Source organism: Somniosus microcephalus, chromosome 25, assembly GCF_052327205.1.
Source record: "Somniosus microcephalus isolate GS21.2 chromosome 25, FLI_Smic_1.0, whole genome shotgun sequence".
NCBI lineage: Eukaryota > Metazoa > Chordata > Chondrichthyes > Squaliformes > Somniosidae > Somniosus > Somniosus microcephalus.
In genome coordinates, this window is record NC_141011.1 from 28,401,485 (window position 1) to 28,421,517 (window position 20,033).

The 20,033-nt window shown below is 46.0% G+C and overlaps 1 protein-coding gene across 7 annotated transcripts in view; it reads right to left on the bottom strand.

Annotated features, from left to right (window-relative positions):
* The window catches only part of atp13a2 (ATPase cation transporting 13A2), an 87,310-nt gene that overhangs the window by 9,485 nt on the left and 57,792 nt on the right, over positions 1–20,033 (bottom strand). For all 7 annotated transcript variants that reach the window (XR_015073521.1, XR_015073522.1, XM_085966972.1 and 4 more), the window contains exons 19-23: positions 17,102–17,222; positions 16,495–16,619; positions 9,968–10,131; positions 9,125–9,229; positions 4,758–4,837 (exon numbers count right to left, since the gene is read on the bottom strand). Coding sequence is in view for 5 of the 7 variants with exons in the window: in XM_085966972.1 (XP_085823098.1) it covers positions 4,758–4,837; positions 9,125–9,229; positions 9,968–10,131; positions 16,495–16,619; positions 17,102–17,222 (595 nt within the window). In the remaining 2 variants the exon portion in view is untranslated. The remainder of the gene's footprint in view (positions 1–4,757; positions 4,838–9,124; positions 9,230–9,967; positions 10,132–16,494; positions 16,620–17,101; positions 17,223–20,033) is intronic.

Here is a 20,033-nt window from a genome sequence, read left to right on the forward strand (position 1 = left end):
GATTATCCATACAATGGGTCACTTGCAGTTATACCACAGAAAATGCACCAGTCAAAAATGACAGAACCCCACTGCAACAGTCAGTCTACCCAAAAGTATTTATTTCTGTAGAAAATTATTTGCTTATCCCACAGCTGCAAACTGCTTCAGAATGGAAAGTTCACCATTACCAGCTCTTGGGAAAATCACAGGCTGGTTCTCTGGCACCAATTCATACCCAAAGTTTTGCATTCTTTTCTGATGGGTTCTGGGGGAGGTGGGACCTGTACAGGCCGGACGGATTACACCTCAACAGAGCCAGGACCAATGTCCTCGTGGGGGGGTTTGCTAATGCTGTTGGGGAGGGTTTAAACTAATTTGACAGGGGGGTGGGCACCAGGATGTAGCATTAGAAAGGAGAAACAAGGTGCACAAAGGATTGGGAGAGACAGATAGCACTAGAGTAAGAAATAGTATGGTATTAGGTGGGGTCAGACTAAGAGAGATTACAAGGTCTAAGACAGGTTTACAGTGCATGTGTGTAAACGCACGAAGCGTGCTAAATAAGGTTGGTGAGCTGCAGGTGCAAATAGCCACATGAGAATATGATGTTGTGGCGTTAATGGAGACCTGTCACAAAAAAGGGCAGGATTGGGCACTAAATACTCCTGGATATAAAATGTTCAGGAAAGAAAGGAGGTGGGGTGGCAGTATTGATTAAGGAGTATATTACAGTGATGGAGATAGGATGTCCTGGAGGGATCGAGGACAGAATCTATTTGGTTAGAGTTAAGAATCAATAGAGGTGCCATTACAGTACTGGGTGTATTTTATAGGCCACCAACTAGTGGGAAGGATATAGAGGAGCACATTTGCAGGGAAATTACAGAGAGGTGCAAGAACTATAGAGTAGTGATAATGGGGGACTTCAACTAATCCTAATATAGACTGGGATAATAATAGTGTGAGGGGGAGAATTTCTGAAGTGTGTTCAGGAGAACTTTCTTGATCAGTACATTTCCAGCCCGATGAGGAAAGAGGCATTGCTGGATCTGGTTCTGGGGAATGAGGTGGATCAAGTGGAGCAAGTGTCAGTAGGTGAACATTTATGGAACAGTGATCACAGTATCATAAGATTTAGATTAGCTATGGAAAAGGACAGGGCGCAATCTAGACTAAAAATACTTAATTGGAAGACGACCAATTTCAGTGGGTTGAAAATGGATCTGGTCCAGGTAAATTGGAATGAAAGATTGGCAGGCAAAACAGTAATCAAACTGCTTTTAAAGAGGAGATGGTTCGGGTACAGTTGAGGTATATTCCCTTGAGGGGGAAAGGTAGGGCAACCAAAGCCAGGGCTCCCTGGATGACAAAAGAGATAGTGAGTAAAATGAAGCAGAAAAAGGAGGTGTATGACAGATGTCAGATTGAGAATACAAGTGAGAACCAGGCTGAATATAGAAAGTTCAGAAGGAAAGTGAAAAAGGAAATAAGAGGGGCAAAGAGAGAGTATGAGAATAGATTGGCAGCCAACATAAAAGGGAATCCAAAAGTCTTCCATAGGCATATAAATAGTAAATGGGTAGTAAGAAGAGGGGTGGGGCCAATTAGGGACCAAAAAGGAGACCCAAGCATGGAGGCAGAGGGCATGGCTGAGGTACTAAATGAGTACTTTGCATCTGTCTTTACCAAGGAAAAAGATGCTGCCAAAGTCATAGTGAAAGAGGAGATAGTTGAGATACTGGATGGGATAAAAATTGATAAAGAGGAAGTACTAGAAAGGATGGCTGTACTTAAAATAGATAAGTCACCAGGACCGGATGAGATGCATCCTAGGATGCTAAGGGAAGTAAAGGTGGAAATTGCAGCGGTACCAGCCATAGTCTTCCAATCCTCCTTAGATTCGGGGGTGGTGCCAGAGGACTGGAGAATTGCAAATGTTACACCCTTGTTCAAAAAAGGGTGCAAGGATAAACCCAGCAACTACAGGCCAGTCAGTTTAACCTCAGTAGTGGGGAAGCTTTTAGAATGATAATCCGGGACAAAATTAACAGTCACTTGGACAAGTGTGGCTTAATTAAGGAAAGCCAACACAAATTTGTTAAGGCAAATCGTGTTTAACTAACTTGATTGAGTTATTTGATGAGGTAACAGAGAGGTTTGATGAGGGCAATGTGATTGATGTGGTGTACATGGACTTCCAAAAGGCATTTGATAAAGTGCCACATAGTAGGCTTGCCAGCAAATTTGAAGCCCATGGAATAAAAGGGACAGTGGCAGCATGGATACAAAATTGGCTAAGTGACAGGAAACAGAGAGTAGTAGTGAACGGATGTTTTTCGGACTGGAGGAAGGTATACAGTGGTGGTCCCCAGGGGTCAGTACTAGGACCACTGCTTTTCTTGATTTATATCAATGACTTGGACTTGGGTGTACAGGGCACAATTTCAAAATTTGCAGATGACACAAAACTTGGAAGTACAGGAAACTTCGCGATATCAGGCACCGACGGGACTGGCGTGATGCCGATCTATGAAAACTTCCGGACAGACCAGCGCTAATGTTGAAGGATACGGAGGTTTTCATCTCCGTATCTGACAACAAACACTGTTGCTTAGCAACAGCTTGTAAACAGTCGGCCCGTATCTTGGAAGCGTCTCTGTAGCTTAGCAACAGCTTCAGAGAGGCTTTCCAGAGATTGACTGTTTAAAAAAAATGCTAGAAGAAAAAAAACCTAACAAAACGGCTGCTGATTTCTGCCGTTAAATCGAGGTTTCCGGACATACAACCTCCGGATAAACCAAGGTTTCCTGTATCGTGAACAGTGAGGATAGTGATAGACTTCATGAGGACATAGACAGGCTGGTGAAATGGGCAGACATGTGGCAGATAAAATTTAACGCAGAAAAGTGCGAAGTGATACACTTTGGTAGGAAGAATGAGGAGAGGCAATATAAACTAAAGGGTATAATTCTAAAGAGGGTACATGAACAGAGAGACCTGGAGAGATATGTGCACAAATCATTGAAGGTGGCAGGGCAGGTTGAGAAAGCGGTTAAAAAAAGCATACGGGATCCTGGACTTTTTAAATAGAGGCATAGAGTACAAAAGCAAGGAAGTTATGATGAACTGGAGTATTGTGTCCAATTCTGGGCACTGCAATTTAGGAAGGATATGAAGGCCTTAGAGAGGGTGCAGAAAAGATTTACAAGAATGGTTCCAGGAATGAGGGACTGGAGAAGCTGGGGTTGTTCTCCTTAGAGTAGAGAAGGTTGAAAGGAGATTTGATAGAGGCGTTCAAAATCATGAGGGCTGTAGATAGAGAGAAACTGTTCCCATTGGTGGAAGGGTCGAGAACCCGAGGACACAGATTTAAGGTGATTGACAGAAGAACCAAAGGCGACATGATGAAAAACATTTTACATAGTGAGTGGTTAGGATCTGGAATGCACTGCCTGAAAGGGTGGTGGAGGCAGATTCAATCGTGGTTTTCAAAAGGGAATTGGATAAGTGCCTGAAGGAAAAATATTTGCAGGGCTATGGGGAAAGGACGGGGGAGTGGGACTAGCTGAAGTGCTCTTGCAGAGAGCCGGCACGGGCTGGATGGGCCGAATGGCCTCCTTCTGTGCTGTAACCATTCTTGAGTTTAGATTCATACAAGAGCATCTGATAACTGAGAGTGATCTCATTTCCATCAGCATTCAATTAACAGGCTTCTATCCCTTTTTTGGGGGGCTCCCAATGGCTCAACAAGTTTGCCCGTCAGTAACTGAACCACACAGACCAGCAAAGCCCCAGGTTCCATCCCTGGTCCATGCTGTGTTAACCGGGTACTACAACTGGGGTCAGAATCTCTGGGAGAGGGAGGAGTAAAATCAGCCACAGTCCCCGTTCCTGGCTGCTATCCAGTGAACCCTGTTAGAAAGTGAATCTGTGTGAAGAAGACGTGGTTCAGATGTAATGTCTCCTGTGGTTTAAAAAAAAGCCAGTGCCTTTGTATTGTTAAAGCAGTTATTGTCTTGGCACAAACGCATGACCAATTGGGCGAAGTCCCAGAGGATGCCCGTGAAACGGTCAGCACCTTCGGAGAGAAGAGAGAAAATCTGCTAACTAAGAAGGTATTTTCCCTGGGCCCTGCATTACCTTTGGTCAAAGGGAGAGGTGGGTGACTTGGTTCTTGGACATTTTTATATTCATTCATGGGACGTGGCTATCGCTGACAAGGCCAGCATTTATTGTCCATGAGAAGGTAGTGGTGAGCCGCCTTCTTGAACTGCTGCAGTCCGTGTGGTGAAGGTACTCCCACAGTGTTGTTAGGGAAGGGGTTCCAGGATTTTGACCCAGCGACGATGAAGGAATGGCGATATATTTCCAAGTCATGATGGTGTATGACTTGGAGGGGAACTTGGAGGTGGTGGTGTTCCCATGAGCCTGCTGCCCTTGTCCTTCTAGATGGTAGAGGTCACAGGTTTGGGAGGTGCCGTCAAAGAAGCCTTGGCGAGTTACTGCAATGCATCTTGTAGATGGTACACACTGCGGACACGGTATGCCATTTCAGCTCTGTAACCAGCCACTAATAGGTGGTGAGTGTGCTCCTGGCGTGAACCACAATCGCACCCCCCACCCCACCCCCCAGACTGGCTCAGAACATTAGAGCAAGTACTTTATGTATGACAGATTATATGTACATCTACAGTACACTGGCACTACAACATGCTGGGGTCACCAATGCATCGCTTCACTTCCAACTGCATTTAATAATGAAAATGTCAACTTACTCCAGTTTCTGTAAGCTCTCTACCAGCTGCGTCTTCTGATTAGGAGCCATTCGAGCATAAACTGTGCCTCGAAGCAGGATCTGGGAAGAAGCATGAAGAAAATAAAGCAGATTAAAAATACCCAAATTAATCTGCTGTTACACCGACTCTTTGCCTCATATTCCAGCTAGTACTGTAACCATTGGTTTCACACAAACTCTGAGCCCTATTACTACATATAATGGGCCAAAAATTGCAGTTGGAGGCATACCTCTGGAGCACTGGTAGCAGTGACCACTGCACAGTCCTTCACAGGACTACATGCATGCTAAAGAGTGGAAGCAGCATGCTATAGACAGGGCTAAGCAATTCCACAATTAACGGATCAGATCAAAGCTCTGCAGTCCTGCCACATCCAGTCGTGAATGGTGGTGGACCATTAAACAACTAACGGGAGGAGGTGGCTCCATGGACATCCACATCCTCAATGATGGTGGAGCCCAGCACGTGAGTGCAAAAGACAAGGCTGAAGCATTTGCAACCATCTTCAGCCAGAAGGGCCAAGTGGGTGATCTATATCAGCCACCTCCTGAGGTCCCCACCATCTGAGAAGCCAGTCTTCAGTCAATTCGATTCACTCCACGTGATATCAAGAAACGGCTGAGCGCACTGGATACAGCAAAGGCTATGGGACCCAACAACATCCCGGCTGTCGTGTTGAAGACTTGTGCTCCAGAACTAGCCGCGCCTCTAGCCAAGTTATTCCAGTACAGCTACAACACTGGCATCTATCCGACAATGTGGAAAACTGCCCAGGTATGTCCTGTCCTCAAAAAACAGGACAAATCCAATCCGGCCAATTACCACCCCATCAGTCTACTCTCAATCATCAGCAAAGTGATGGAAGGTGTCGTCGACAGTGCTATCAAGCGGCACTTACTCAGCAATAACCTGCTCACTGATGCCCAGACCTCATTACAGCCTTGGTCCAAACATGGACAAAGGAGCTGAATTCCAGAGGTGAGGTGAGAGTGACTGCCCTTGACATCAAGGCAGCATTTGACCGAGTGTGGCATCAAGAAGCCCTAGTAAAAATGAAGTCAATGCGAATCGGGAGGAAAACTCTCCACTGGCTGGAATCATACCTAGCACAAAAGAAGATGGTTGTGGTGGTTGGAGGTCAAATTCACAGCCCCAGGCCATCGCTGCAGGCGTTCCTCAGGGCAGTGTCCTGGGCCCAAACATCTTCAGCTGCTTCATCAATGACCTTCCATCCAACAAACGGTCAGAAATGGGGATGTTCACTGATGTGTTCAGTGTCATTCGCAACTCCTCAGATAATGAAGCAGTCCATGCCCGCATGCAACAAGACCTGAACGACATTCAAGCTTGGGCTGATAAGTGGCAGGTAACATTCGTGCCACAGAAGTGCCAGGCAATGACTATCTCCAACAAGCGAGAGTCTAACCACCTCCCCTTGACATTCAACAGCATTACCATTGCCGAATCCCCCACCATCAGCATCCTGGGGGTCACTATTGACCAGAAACTTAACTGGACCAGCCACATAAATACTGTGGCAACAAGAGCAGGTCAGAGGCTGGGTATTCTGCGGAGAGTGTCTCATCTCCTGACTCCCCAAAGCCTTTCCACCATCTACAAGGCACAAGTAAGGAGTGTGATGGAATAATCTCCACTTGCCTGGATGAGTGCAGCTCCAACAACACTCAAGAAGCTCGACACCATCCAGGACAAAGCAGCCCGCTTCATTGGCACCCCATCCACCACCTTAAACATTCACTCCCTCCACCACCAGCGTACCGTGGCTGCAGTGTGTACCATCTACAAGATGCACTGCAGCAACTCGCCAAGGCTTCTTCAACAGCACTTCCCAAACCCGCGGCCTCTACGACCTAGAAGGACAAGGGCAGCAGGCGCATGGGAACATCACCACCTCCAAGTTCCCCTCCAAGTTACACACCATCCTGACTTGGAAATATATCGCCGTTCCTTCATCGTCGCTGGGTCAAAATCCTGGAACTCCCTCCCTGACAACACTGGGAGTACCTTCACCACACGGACTGCAGCGGTTCAAGGCGGCGGCTCACCACCACCTTCTCAAGGGCAATTAGGAATGGCCAATAAATGCTGGCCTTGCCAGCGACGCCCACATCCCATGAACAAATTTTTAAAAATTGCGGGCCAGTTGGTGGGCAAATAGCCCAACTCTGCGTCCGCAATTGTTTTATCGTTAGCCGAGCGGATGGCTTGTCAACGCATACATTGACAGACCGCAAGTTCCAGATTTTGCGCATGCACAAGCAGAAATCCCGAACTTGCGGTGGATTTCAAAGGAGGTATGGCGACTGTAATGAAACCTGTTTGTCTTGCCTGTATTCGTTTTGCACTCATGTATATTACCCTCCCCCACACGGTGTATAGTTTCACTTCCTCTTTCCTGACTAACCTGGAAGGTTCCAGGTCTTGGCTCTTGGCTCTGCCCCTGACTTCTCTTACTTAAAGATCTCAGGATCTGTATGACTCATTCCTGTGAGCCAGTCAGTGTGTTGAGATGTTAGCTCTGATCTTAGTGATTAAAAGCCAACTTGTTAAAGTCTATAAATTCTAGTTTTGTGGTTATTGAAGGCACATCAATTTTAATCACTAAAGAATACTAGGATGGATCGACTCCTAAAACCAGAGCGTCTGGACTTGGATCCACATTCTGCTGAAGCATCAAATCAATTTGGACACTGGCTCAAATGCTTCGAACTCTTCGCGAGGGCCTCATCCGCTAGCGAGGTAGATAAACTGAGTCTACTGACTACTCGCGTTAGTCATCAGATTTATTCGTTCATCCGGAACGCCACCTCTTACACGGAGGCCATCACTATCCTGAAGGCCCAATACCAGAGGCCAGTAAACGAAGTGTACGCCAGACATCTGCTGGCTACACGCAGGCAGCGACCTGAGGAATCAGTGGACGATTTCTTACAGGGCCTAAAGGACTTGGTCCGGGACTGTAACTGCAAGGCCGTGACGGCCAACGTGTACTCTGATGAATTGGTCCGCGATTCCTTCATCACGGGCCTCAAATCGAATTATATCCGGCAGAGACTGCTGGAGAAGGAGGTCCTGGACTTAAAAAAGGCAGTGGCTACTGCGCGATCGCTGGACGTGGCCCAGAAAAACTCTGACTCTTATTCTTCCGGCCATGCGGCCCTCACTGCCTCGTGCGCGCCGAGCGGGCCGCCATCTTGCCCATCCAGGTCTCAGACCAGCTCTACACCGCCGGAGTCCCCACATAGAAGTTCACCCAGGAGTCCTACTACAGCGGCAATGTCTCGAGGCCCGAAATGCTATTTCTGCGGCCAGGCCAAGCACCCCAGACAACGATGCCCAGCGAAGGACGCTACATGCTTCAAATGTAAGAAAAAGGGGCATTTTAGCAAAGTCTGCAGGGGGAATCCGATTTCCAACTCCGTCACCGCCTCGTGCGGGCCGCCATCTTGGGATCCGCCATCTTTTCCCGACTCAACGGCCGCCCAGGGCCCAACAGTGGCTTCGATCACGGTGGATCAATCCAGGCCACACCCGTTGACAAAATCCATGATGGACATACAGGTAAACGGGAATTTAACGAAACCTCCTGACAGACTCACTTATACCAACTTTTAAGAAACATCACCCCGATGGACTAAATCTAAAGAAGGGGTGAATGTAATGAAATCTGTTTGTCTTGCCTGTATTCGTTTTGCACCCATGTATATTACCCTCCCCCACACGGTGTATAGTTTCACTTCCTCTTTCCTGACTAACCTGGAAGGTTCCAGGTCTTGGCTCTTGGCTCCGCCCCTGACTTGTCTTACTTAAAGATCTCAGGATCTGTATGACTCATTCCTGTGAGCCAGTCGGTGTGTTGAGATGTTAGCTCTGATCTTAGTGATTAAAAGCCAACTTGTTAAAGTCTATAACTTCTAGTTTTGTGGTTATTGAAGGCACATCAGCGACGTACTCAGAGTACACCGCCATACCGACCGCAAAATCCAGGCCATTGTACCCTCAACATTAGACTCCGTGTCCAGTTCCCACCAGTACTGTACTACTCAGTTTCAGAGACTGCGTAATACTGAGAGGTACAGTACCTGCATCAACAGGGCTCACAGACACTGCACCTCCCCCATTTAAACCCCTCAATATCACACAGGCCCTGTGCTCCCCCCCATTTAAACCTGTACTATACCCCTCAGTATTACAAGATTCTGGACCTCACCCATTCCCATTAGTATTACAGATCATTAATCTGAGGGCCAGAGTAATAAGTAATATGCAATTTTCCTCCCAGATTTGCAGTTAATGGACAGTGAAATTCAGGCTCAAAGTCTCACCTTTTGTAGCAGATCTGGGAAATAGTCGTAAACTACTGCAAAAGACTTTCCATTTAGTGCAAAGTGATAGTAAGACTGCTCCAAAGAGTGGCTTCCAGGCTGCTCCTGCCGGAACAAATTATAAGATAAGATGGAGATAAAAAGGGCACAGGATAAGTCTGAACTGCAAACAGGCCACATGCAGATATGTGACAGTCCCCCTCCCCAGTCCCACCCCCTTTCTAATACAAAGGCAAAATACTGCGAATGCTGGAAATCTGAAATATAAACAGAAAATGCTGGAAATACTCAGCAGGTCAGGCAGCATCTGTGGAGAGAGAAACAGAGTTAAAGTTTCAGGTCGATGACCTTTCATCTGAACTGCTGCACCACTCCTAACATCTTGGTTGCTATCATACTTCCACCATTAAGTTCCAAATACACTGCCCTACGTGCTCTTCCTCCTCAATGCATCTTGCATGTTTAAAGCAAGACTCACCGCGGTGTCTCCTACTCTAGCTCATTATTTTCCAGGAGCTCAAACTGTGGAAAACCTCACCTGCCATAGTTGACCTTTCCTATTGCAGTCTACAGGATCTTCAAAACAATGCTATTTATTAATTCAACTAGTCTTCTCTTCTACTCCTTTAACATGGCCCTTCACCTTAAATACATAGTAATAAAAGAATGACTGACTTGTTTCAACAAGTAACTCTTTTGACTAAGTTCAGGGTGACCCCTTTTGCTCTTCACTTCCAGATTCACCGGTGCTGCCACGATAAATCTATTTCATTAAGTTAAATTATTAACAGAATGTAACAGTCCAGAGGCTGGTGTCTCCTACAGTTCAGTGTGAATGCCTACCTCCATCCCATTCTGCTGGCCCGGTGCTGGGTCTGATGGCAGGAACTTCACACAGGCAGGTTTATCACGAGAGGGTGGGGAGGCGTTGGCAAAAATGACTCTGTCCTTCAAACCCACCATCCCACAATTCCTGGCAACATTCAGAGCTGTCAGCATGTTGTCCCCTGGAAGAGAGAGGGTTCGACGACTATATCAGTGATTGCAAGGACCAGGAATAACAATCCGGTCTAGGACACTCAAACCATCGAGATACTGGTCCCTCCTAGTTAATAAAAGGCCTATTGGATGAATAGCCAGCTTCTGAAATGACGCATTATAGAATGAAGCAGAATGTCGCAGCAGTAGTTCAAAACAAAAAATGAATACTGGACAATTTCTCCAATAAAATCTTATTATATCTAATCGGAGGCAGTGGCGGGACATAAAGGAGAGCGCGGAGGAACAGCGCAGACCTAATCGGAGGCAGCAGTGGCGGGACATAGAGCGGAGGAACAGTGCGGACCTAATCGGAGGCAGCGGTGGCGGGACATAAATGAGAGTGCGGAGAAACAGCGTAGACCTAATCGGAGGCAGCAGCGGGACATAAAGGAGAGAGCGGAGGAACAGTGTGGACCTAATCGGAGGCGGTGGAGGGAAATAAAGGAGAGAACGGAGGAACAGCACCGACCTAATCGGAGGTGGCGGCGGCGGCCGTACCTTCCATGATTTCAAAAAAAAAGTGTGACATCACATAACAGCAGGTATGTGATTGGTTGGTGAGTATTAAGGTTTTTTTTCTCTCTAAACTAAGACAGTAGTTTGAACTAGGAGTGGGAAACTATAACATACTGTATTAAATTTATAGCTTAACTAGTTAAACTAATTAATATAACTATAAATAATCGTTGAATAAAGACTTTAACCAATTAAATAAATAAAATAAGGCTAGACTAAGGTATGGCAGGGTAGGTTGTGTGTCTGGACTGCAGTATGTGGGAGTTTGTGGACAGCGAGACTGTCCCGAGCAAACACGTCTCTCCAGCTCTGAGTCATTGAGCTGGAGTGAGAGTTGGAGACACTCCGGCACATAAGGAAGGGGGAGGAATTTCTGGACAGTTTTATCCACAATACAGTCACACCCCAGATTCAGGAAAGGGAGGGTGTGACTGTTAGGGGGACAGGTAGTAGGGTAGTAAGGATTTAGGAGAGGTTGAGAAGGAGGTCCCACAGACACGGGTCCTGTCCAACAGGTACGATATACTCGCTACCTGTAAGGACAAGGAGAAAGACTGCGGGGAGGACAGCCAGAATGCAGACCAAGGCACCGTGGCTCAGAAGGCTGTCCAAGGGTGGGGGGTGGAGGGGGCGGGAAGAGCAGAATAGAAATGTGGTAGTGATATGGGATTCTATAATAAGAGGGATAAATAGCATCCTCTGCAGCCAAGAACGAGAATCCCAAAGGGTGTGTTGCCTACCCGGTGCCAAGGTAAGGGATATCTCACGGCGGCTGGAGAGAAACTTGGAAAGGGAGGGGGTAAATCCAGTTGTCGTGGTCCATGTTGGAACAAACGACAGAGGTAGGAACAGGGAGGAGGTCCTACTGAAAGAGTATCAGGTGTTAGGATCTAAATTAAAAAGCAGGACCTCGAGGGTAATAATCTCTGGATTATTGCCCGAGCCACGTGCAAATTGGCATAGAAGAAGACAGATCAGGAGAATTAACACGTGGCTAAAGGGCTAGTGTGGGAAAGAGGGGTTCCTTTTCATGGGACACTGGCACCAGTTCTGGGACAGGAAGGAGCTGTAATGATGGGATGGGCTCCACCTGAACCGGAATGGGACTCGAGTCCTTGCAGAAAGGGTAAATAGGGAGGTGGTAAAGGCTTTAAACTAGTAAGATGGAGGGAGGGATCTACAAGAAACGTAAGCAGCCTAAATATAAACAAAACAAGAAAAGAGAGCATCGGAAAGAATAAAGTAAGGGAGGACTTTGATGGCAAGGGAATAAATAGACTTATAGAACAGGAGTCTAAAAAGATGGTTAAACATAAAGTGAGAGGAAATCCTATTAAAAATGAGTTCAACTGTCTGTACAGCAATGCACAAAGTGTCCATAATAAAACGGTAGCTGGAGGCAATCACGTGTTGCGAGGAACCAGACACAGTCGGGCTTACTGAGACATGGCTACAGAAAAATCAGGACTGGGAATTAAACACTGCAGAGTATAACATATTTAGAAAACATAGGGAGGGAAAAAGGAGAGGTGGAGTAGCTGTACTTATTAGGGATAACATAAGGCAGTAGAAAAAAGTGACGCAGATATCAGCAAGACAAAAATAGAATCCATATGGATAGAGATAAAAGATAATAAAGGATCAATCACAGGAAGAGGCGTAGTCTACAAACCACCTAATAGTGGAAGGGAGGTGGAGGAAGAAATATGCAGACAAATTAGGAAAATGAGTAAAAATCATAGAATAATAATCATGGGGGATTTCAAATCCCCCGATATTAATTGGACAGAAGAGGTAGGTAAAGAGGATAAGGGAATAGAATTCCTACAATGTGTACAGGACTCCTTTCTAACCCATAATGTAAAAGCTCAACAAGGGAGGATTTTCTATTGGATCTAGTAATGGGGAATGAACCAGAGCAGATAAGAGAAGTAAAAGTAGGGGAACATATAGGCAATAGTGAGCATAACATAATACGCTTTAAGATGATAATTGAGAAGGACATAAGTATGACAAAAACCAGATTAATAGATTGGAGAAAAGCTGATTTTGAGGGGCTGAGAATAGAACTTGGGAAAAATGGGCAACGGTATTGGCAAACAACAATGTAGAAGAGCAATGGGAAACATTCAAAGCAGTGTTCAGCAGAGTGCAGGAAAAATATATTCCGCTAAAAGGAAAGAACAAACTAAACAATGATGAGACTCCATGGATGAATAAAGCCATAAGGGAACAATTGAGGGCAAGGAAAGAGGCATACATTAAGTACATAGACAGCAGGGGAGTGCATGATAAGGGGGAATACGAAAAGATTAGGAGGAAAGTCAAAAAACAATTAGGGCGGCAGAGAGGAACTATGAAATTAAATTATCAAGGAACATAAAACAAAATAGTAAAATATTTTATAGGCGCATCAATAAAAAAAGGAAGGTTGGGATGGGAATAGGGCCATTAAGGGATAGACAGGATAATACCACAGGTAACGATAAAGAGATGGCAGAAATACTAATTCATTATTTTGCTTCAGTATTTACCAGGGAGATAGAACAGGTGGACATGACATTGGATGATGAGATTAGTAATGAGATAAGTGCATTTAAAATAAAAAAGGGGATATATTAAATAAACTAATCAAACTCAAAAAGGATAAAACCCCTGGTCCAGATGGATTGCATCCACGCATTTTAAGATAATCTAGGGAAGAGATAGCAGAGGCATTACTACGCATATTTAAAAATATGTTGGTAGTGCCAGAGGACTGGCAGGTAGCTAACGTAATACCGATATTTAAGAAGGAGGATAGAACATGTCCAGGGAATTATAGACCAGTCAGCTTAACATCAGTTAAATAATGGAATCCCTACTAAAGGAGAAAATAGAAGAACATCTAGAAACCAAAAATATAATAAGGAATAATCAACATGGATTTCAAAAGAGAAAGTCTTGCTTGACCAACCTTTTTTGAAGAGGTAACAGAAAGAGTAGACAATGGTAATGGAGTAGATTTTCAAAAGGCCTTCGATAAGGTACCCCATAATAGACTGATGAACAAGGCCAGAGAATGCGGAGTCAGGGGACAAGTAGCAGAATGGATTGCTGCCTGGCTTCAGGACAGAAAGCAGGGAGTAGGGTTAAAGGGTAGCTATTCACAGTGGCAGAAGGAGGGTAGCGGTGTTCCACAAGGATCAGTGCTGGGACCATTGTTCACAATTTAGACTTTGGAATCAAAAACACAATTTCTAAATTTGCGGATGACACCAAATTGGGGGGGATAGTCAATACTGAGGAGGACTGCAACAAATTACAGGAGGACATTAATAAACTTGCAGAATGGGCATATAATTGGCAAATGAAGTTCAACACAGATAAATGTGAGGTATTACATTTTGGTAGGAAGAATAGGGAGGTCACTTATTACTTGGAGGGTGCGAGTCTAGGTGGGGTAGAGGAACAAAGGGATCTCGGAGTACAAATACACAAATCACTAAAAGTTGCGACACAGGTTAGCAAGGCCATAAAAAAAGCAAACCAAGCACTAGGGTTTACTTCTAGAGGTATAGAAATGAAAAGTAGGGAAGTTATGCTAAACCTGTATCGAACCTTGGTTAGACCATACTTAAGAGTACTGCATACAGTTCTGGTCGCCATATTATAAAAAGGATATAGAGGCACTGGAAAGGGTGCAGAGAAGATTTACAAGGATGATACCAGAAATGCGAGGGAAAGGATGAACAGGCTGGGTCTCTTTTCTCTTGAAAAAAGGCTGAGGGGTGACCTAATAGAGGTCTTTAAAATTATGAAAGGTTTTGATAGAGTGGATACAGAGAGAATGTTTCCACTTGTGGGGAAGAGCATAACTAGAGGCCATCAATATAAGATAGTCACCAAGAAATCCAATAGGGAATTCAGAAGAAACGTCTTTACCCAAAGAGTGATGAGAATGTGGAACTTGCTACTACAGGGAGTGGTTGAAGCAAATAGTATAGATGCATTTAAGGGGAGGCTAGACAAGCATATGAGGGAGAAGGGAATAGAGGGTTATGCTGATAGATTTAGATGAGGAAAGACAGGAGGAGGCTCGTGTGGAGCATAAATGCCGGCATGGACTGGTTGGGCCGAAAGGACTGTATCTGTGTCATATATCGTATGTAATCCTAAGGAGAGACTCGCAGGGAATGTCTTTTTTGTTACTGTGGCTCAAGTTTTTTCCTGGCAGTAAGGAAACTGGGGTTTTGGGGGGTGGGTGGTGGGGAGAGAAACATCCAATTCTGATAAAAGTTTTGCAAAGACAAAAGTTTGCTAAAATGGGGTTTCACTGCAGTCTAGAATGTTCTGTGTCCGTATGTAATGCAATTCCAGTTTGCCACAGGCGGTTTTATTTCGTAGCTGCTTTGTAATTGAATTGTGAAGAGCCCCTCTGTGCTGCAGGGGAAATGGTGAACAGCGGACACGTCCCATCTGACCAATGTTCCCCGCTAAGCCACGCAGTCAGCTGCAAGGTCCCCTATAGGCCGCGCACCGGCTTTTACATTGTAGATACCGCACATGCGCACAAATTTGAATGGGCCGCACATTGGGGGAGGTAGGCAGGCTGCGCAGGAGGCAGTGCAGCTTACGGGGGACATTGCCGCTGACCTGTAGCTTTCTCATCAAATCAAAATAACACTGATCATGTTGAAATGTGTCTCAGTACCGCACACAATCAACGCAAAGTGCAGTGGCTGTTATTTAAGCAAATGTGGCAGCCATTCTGCGACTTCAACATCCCACAATCAGCAGCAAGTTACATGTCCGGTCAATTTCGGGTTTTTTTTTGGGGTGACGTTGGTGGAGGAAATGGATTTAATAACTGGGACCACAGACATTATAATACGAAAGGGATCCGCACCAGGGAAGTGCTGAAGCGGGTCGTCACTTGTTTCTGTAGAAACCAAACCACAAAATCAAACCTGGAGAGGGAGGTAGCAGGAGCCACCAGGACCAGGGGACTAACTGATGCCCAGGTTCATGAGACTGGCACCAGGTGACTGAAAGGCCTGCAGGTCACAGAGCTGGAATAGATTCTGCAATAAAAGACCCTCGTTATAATGTACTGATTCCAGAAGTAAATTACTGAGCTGAGGATTCTTTGTGTTAGCCAGAGTGCGCTTTAACCATTAAAACTAAAAATAGCAACCCAGGAGCTAATATAAATATCTGTTTAGAGGTTTGGATTTAAAGTTTATTTATACAAAGCATAAAGTTCTCAAACTCGATGCTTGGTCTGTACCGAGTTAGCTGATCTCTGCTGGTAGCAGTGCTTGGGGAGCTGCAATTAACTCAGCACCTCTGGGCTAGCAGGGAGTGGATGACACTAATCAGCCAGAGCTCCTGCTTCTGATCATTTTCCAAAGGCCTCTGCTGAGACTGTGGATGTCAAGTGAGGGCCGTCATGCCCTCCATGCATAGAATATCCTGACTACACTGTCTAGGCTCACACACATACAAAATTTCCACTTGGGTGAGGTACCAAAGGGCTGCTGCTGCCTGTGAAACTGTAGCCCAGTAAGAGTCAGCATCTTCAGATTTGGGAGAAACCAATGAGGAAAAGGGCAGGAAACAAGGGCTGAAAGGCATTGGAGATCGTACAATTCTGAGCATCATGTGGAAGTTCCAACAGGAACCAAAAGAGGGCAGCAAGCGATCGATCAATGTAAACCCATCTTGGCTGGTAAAATAGCCCAGCCAAAGATTTCCCTGTATCCTGAAATGCTTATCCACACTCCCGGCACTTCATAACCGCACTGACCCCCCACATGACCCATGCCTCCTACCTGTCACCATTACAGTCCGAAAATTGGCTCGATTCAGGCTGTCAATAACAGGCCTCGTTTCTGGTTTCAAAATATTCCGCATGATCAGGAATCCCAGGAATGTCATCTCGCTCTCCACAGAATTCCTATCCAAAGAAAACACAATTAACTATTGAAGATTGCAATGCCGATGGAACATTCAGCAGCCAGACACTGCACCCCAGTGTGCAACACATGTTGGTGGAACCTACTGCCCCAGGCATTACACCCTAGTTTAGATGTATTCAAATGCTCACATTAGAGAGGGTACAGTAGTCAAGTTCTATCACAAGCTGTTGTATTGTTAATTTGGATGTACTGAGAAACCAAGGAGAGGGGCCAAGGCTCATACTGCCGGACACCAGCAAGGGAGGAGTGATTCGTTGATGCCAAGTTTGGGTTTTACAAATCATGGTAGGAATAAAAAGAGAGGAAGATTGCCAGAGTTTCGATGTCCTGCGAAAGAATGAATGAAGAGTAGGAGACGGTGTGCTGAGTCTTATTTTCAACACAGGATGGATGTGGGGAGGATTAGAGGAACAAGAGATGACAGTTCAGAGAAGCATTTACCATAATAACAGCTACAAACCTTTCCAGCTTATGTACTTCCTCAAAAGCAATGTCTTTACTTAGTGTTTTGTATGCAAGTCCCAAAACTCTGTACCCATCTCTGGCATAGTACCTTAACATTTCCGAGAAATCAGCAGGAACTGGAAGTAAAAATGAATGAGTATATATTTAGGATGTAAAACAGCCAGTTCCACTGAAGCATACATTTCATTTCAACCCAAGCACAGAATCCCATGGATCAAACACCTGACTATTCACTCCTAGTATACAGAATTCCATAGACCAAATCCCTTCCCATTCCACTGACATTTATTACAAGCCCACCAACTCCCACAACTGCCTGGATTATACTTCTTCTCACCCCACTACATTGTAATGTCTCCATTCCTTTCTCCAAGTTCCTCCATCTTCATTGCATCTACCCCACCAGAGTTACCGCCATGTCCTCCTACCTTAGCTCTGGATCCCCCTACGATATGTAGACAGGATCCCCAACCAGGTCCAAACTATTTCCCTTGCTTCTGCTCTCACTCTTTCCCCACCACTCATAGCCATGATAAGCTCTCCTGTGTCTTCAGCTTAATCCCGAACCAGCGGCCTCCAGGTTTGACAGATCATCATCTGCCATTTCCGCCACCTGCAACATGTTCTCTCCCTTCCCCACTCCACTTTCTGATGAGACCATTCCCTCTCTGATACCCTGGTTCACTCCTTCACCACCCTTGCCACCTGCTCTCCTTCCCATGCAAGTGCAGGAGATACAACACCTGTTCTCATTCACTTCCTCCTACACCATTGTCCAGGGCCCCAAACACTCTTTCTGGGTGAGACAACAATTTATTTGTACTTCCTCCAACTTAGTGTATTGTATCTGCTGTGATTTCCTCTACACTGAAGAGACCAAACATGGATTAGTTGCTCACTTGGCAAACACCTCCATTTTGTAACAAGTGTTACCCCAAGCTCTCTGTTGCTTGCCACCTCAATTCTCCATCCCACTCACACTCTGTCCTCTCTGTCTTTGGCTGTTAACACTGTTCTAATGAAGCTCAAGAAACAGCTTTCTACTAGGCACTTTGCAGCCCTCCGGCCTTAATATTGCATTTAGTAACTTCAGACTTCAACTAATGCTGCCATTTCTGTTCAACGGGAAATGCTGGCAATGTGGAATGGGTGTGTCGCAGCTTTGGGGGGGTGGCGAACGGGTTCATGTTTGGGATGGAGTCCCGCCATCGGCCCACTGTCCTGGTAGTGTTGGGGTGGTCTGCACTCTTGGTGTTAAACTTTTTCCCTTACTAGGCTCCTGAGCTGCTGGAGCCTGCTTCACTTATTTTTTCCTGCTTCCATTTCTACCTGCCTTCCCCCCACCCCAACCACCACCACCACCTCAGCTACTGACATGGTCTCTGTCTTGTAAATGTCTTTAATTTCTCTCATTACGCTTCAGGTTACTATCATTTCTGCCATTTAACCATCTTCTGTCTCCCACTTAAGGACTTTATATTCGGCTACTTCCCTGGTGTGTGTGTGCGTGTTCTGTCCTTATTTAAATGCTATTTCATCTGTAGTTTCTTCCAGTTCTGACAAAGGATCTATGCCCAAATGTTAATTTGTCCATTAACCATTGTTAACATTGGTGACACCATAATGCCTCATCTCAGTAACTAACCTGGAAAATTTAATGCCTGTTCAGAAATGAAGGCATCTTGCCAGTACAGGTGACACCCTAAAATATCAGAGCCCGTTCTAACTTTAAGTATCAGAACCTCGTCACCATTTGAAAAATTGTGGAGTATTTTTTTTAATCTGGCCTATTAAGAGTAATAAAATCAGGACCTGTGTAGTTTTTAAAAATAGCAGAAACTTTACAATGTCTGAGAAATTAGGGCCTCTTTATCCACCTTTCCATCTTCCACCCCCCCCCCTCCCCCCCCCACCACCACCGCTCGAGGTAGTTTTCCCCCATCCCTGTCACTGATGTACTTTTCCAACTTCCCGGCTGAAGAAATTGCCCCGCCTGCTTCCCCCTCCACCCGCTGTGAGGTAGCATTTCCCCACACCCCACTGAAGAACTTTTCTCACCCGCCACTGCCTGAGCTACTTCTCCAACACCCCCCAAAGTTTTTTCGAATCCCTCCTGCTGAGGTACTTCCCCTACTCATGCTCTATTGAAGTGGTTTTCTTCACCGCCAAATTCCCCTCCCCATTCTCTTCTGCCCCCTGACTTGATCGAATTATCCCCCCCCCACCCCATGCGTAACAACGTGGGAGATCATTATGCGAACACAAATTAGTGTCCATAGTTTCACTACAAGCCTACTGACTCCCACAGCTACCTGGACTACACTTCCTCCCACCCCGCCTCCTGTAAGGACTCTATTCCATTCTCCCAGTTTCTCCGTCTCCGCCGCATCTGCTCTGACGATGCCACCTTCCACACCAGTGCTTCCGACATGTCTTCCTTTTTCCTCAACCGAGGATTCCCCTCTACCGTGGTTGACACGGCCCTCGACCGGGTCCGTTCTATCTCCCGCACTTCAGCCCTCACCCCTGCCCCTCCCTCCCGGAACCACGATAGGGTTCCCCTTGTCCTCACCTTTCACCCCACCAGCCTCCACATTCAACGGATCATCCTCCGCCATTTCCGCCACCTCCAACGTGATCCCACCACCAAACGCATCTTCCCCTCCCCTTTCAGCATTCCGTAGGGACCGCTCCCTCCGAGACACCCTAGTCCACTCCACTATCACCCCCCAGCACCCCTTCTCCTTCGCCCGCCACCTTCCCATGCAAGCGCAGGAGATGCAACACCTGCCCTATACCTCCCCCCTTCCCACTGTCCAGGGCCCCAAACACCCCTTCCAGGTGAAACAGCAATTTACTTGTACTTCTTGCAATCTACTATACTGTGTTCGCTGCTCACGATGCAGTCTCCTCTACATTGGGGAGAC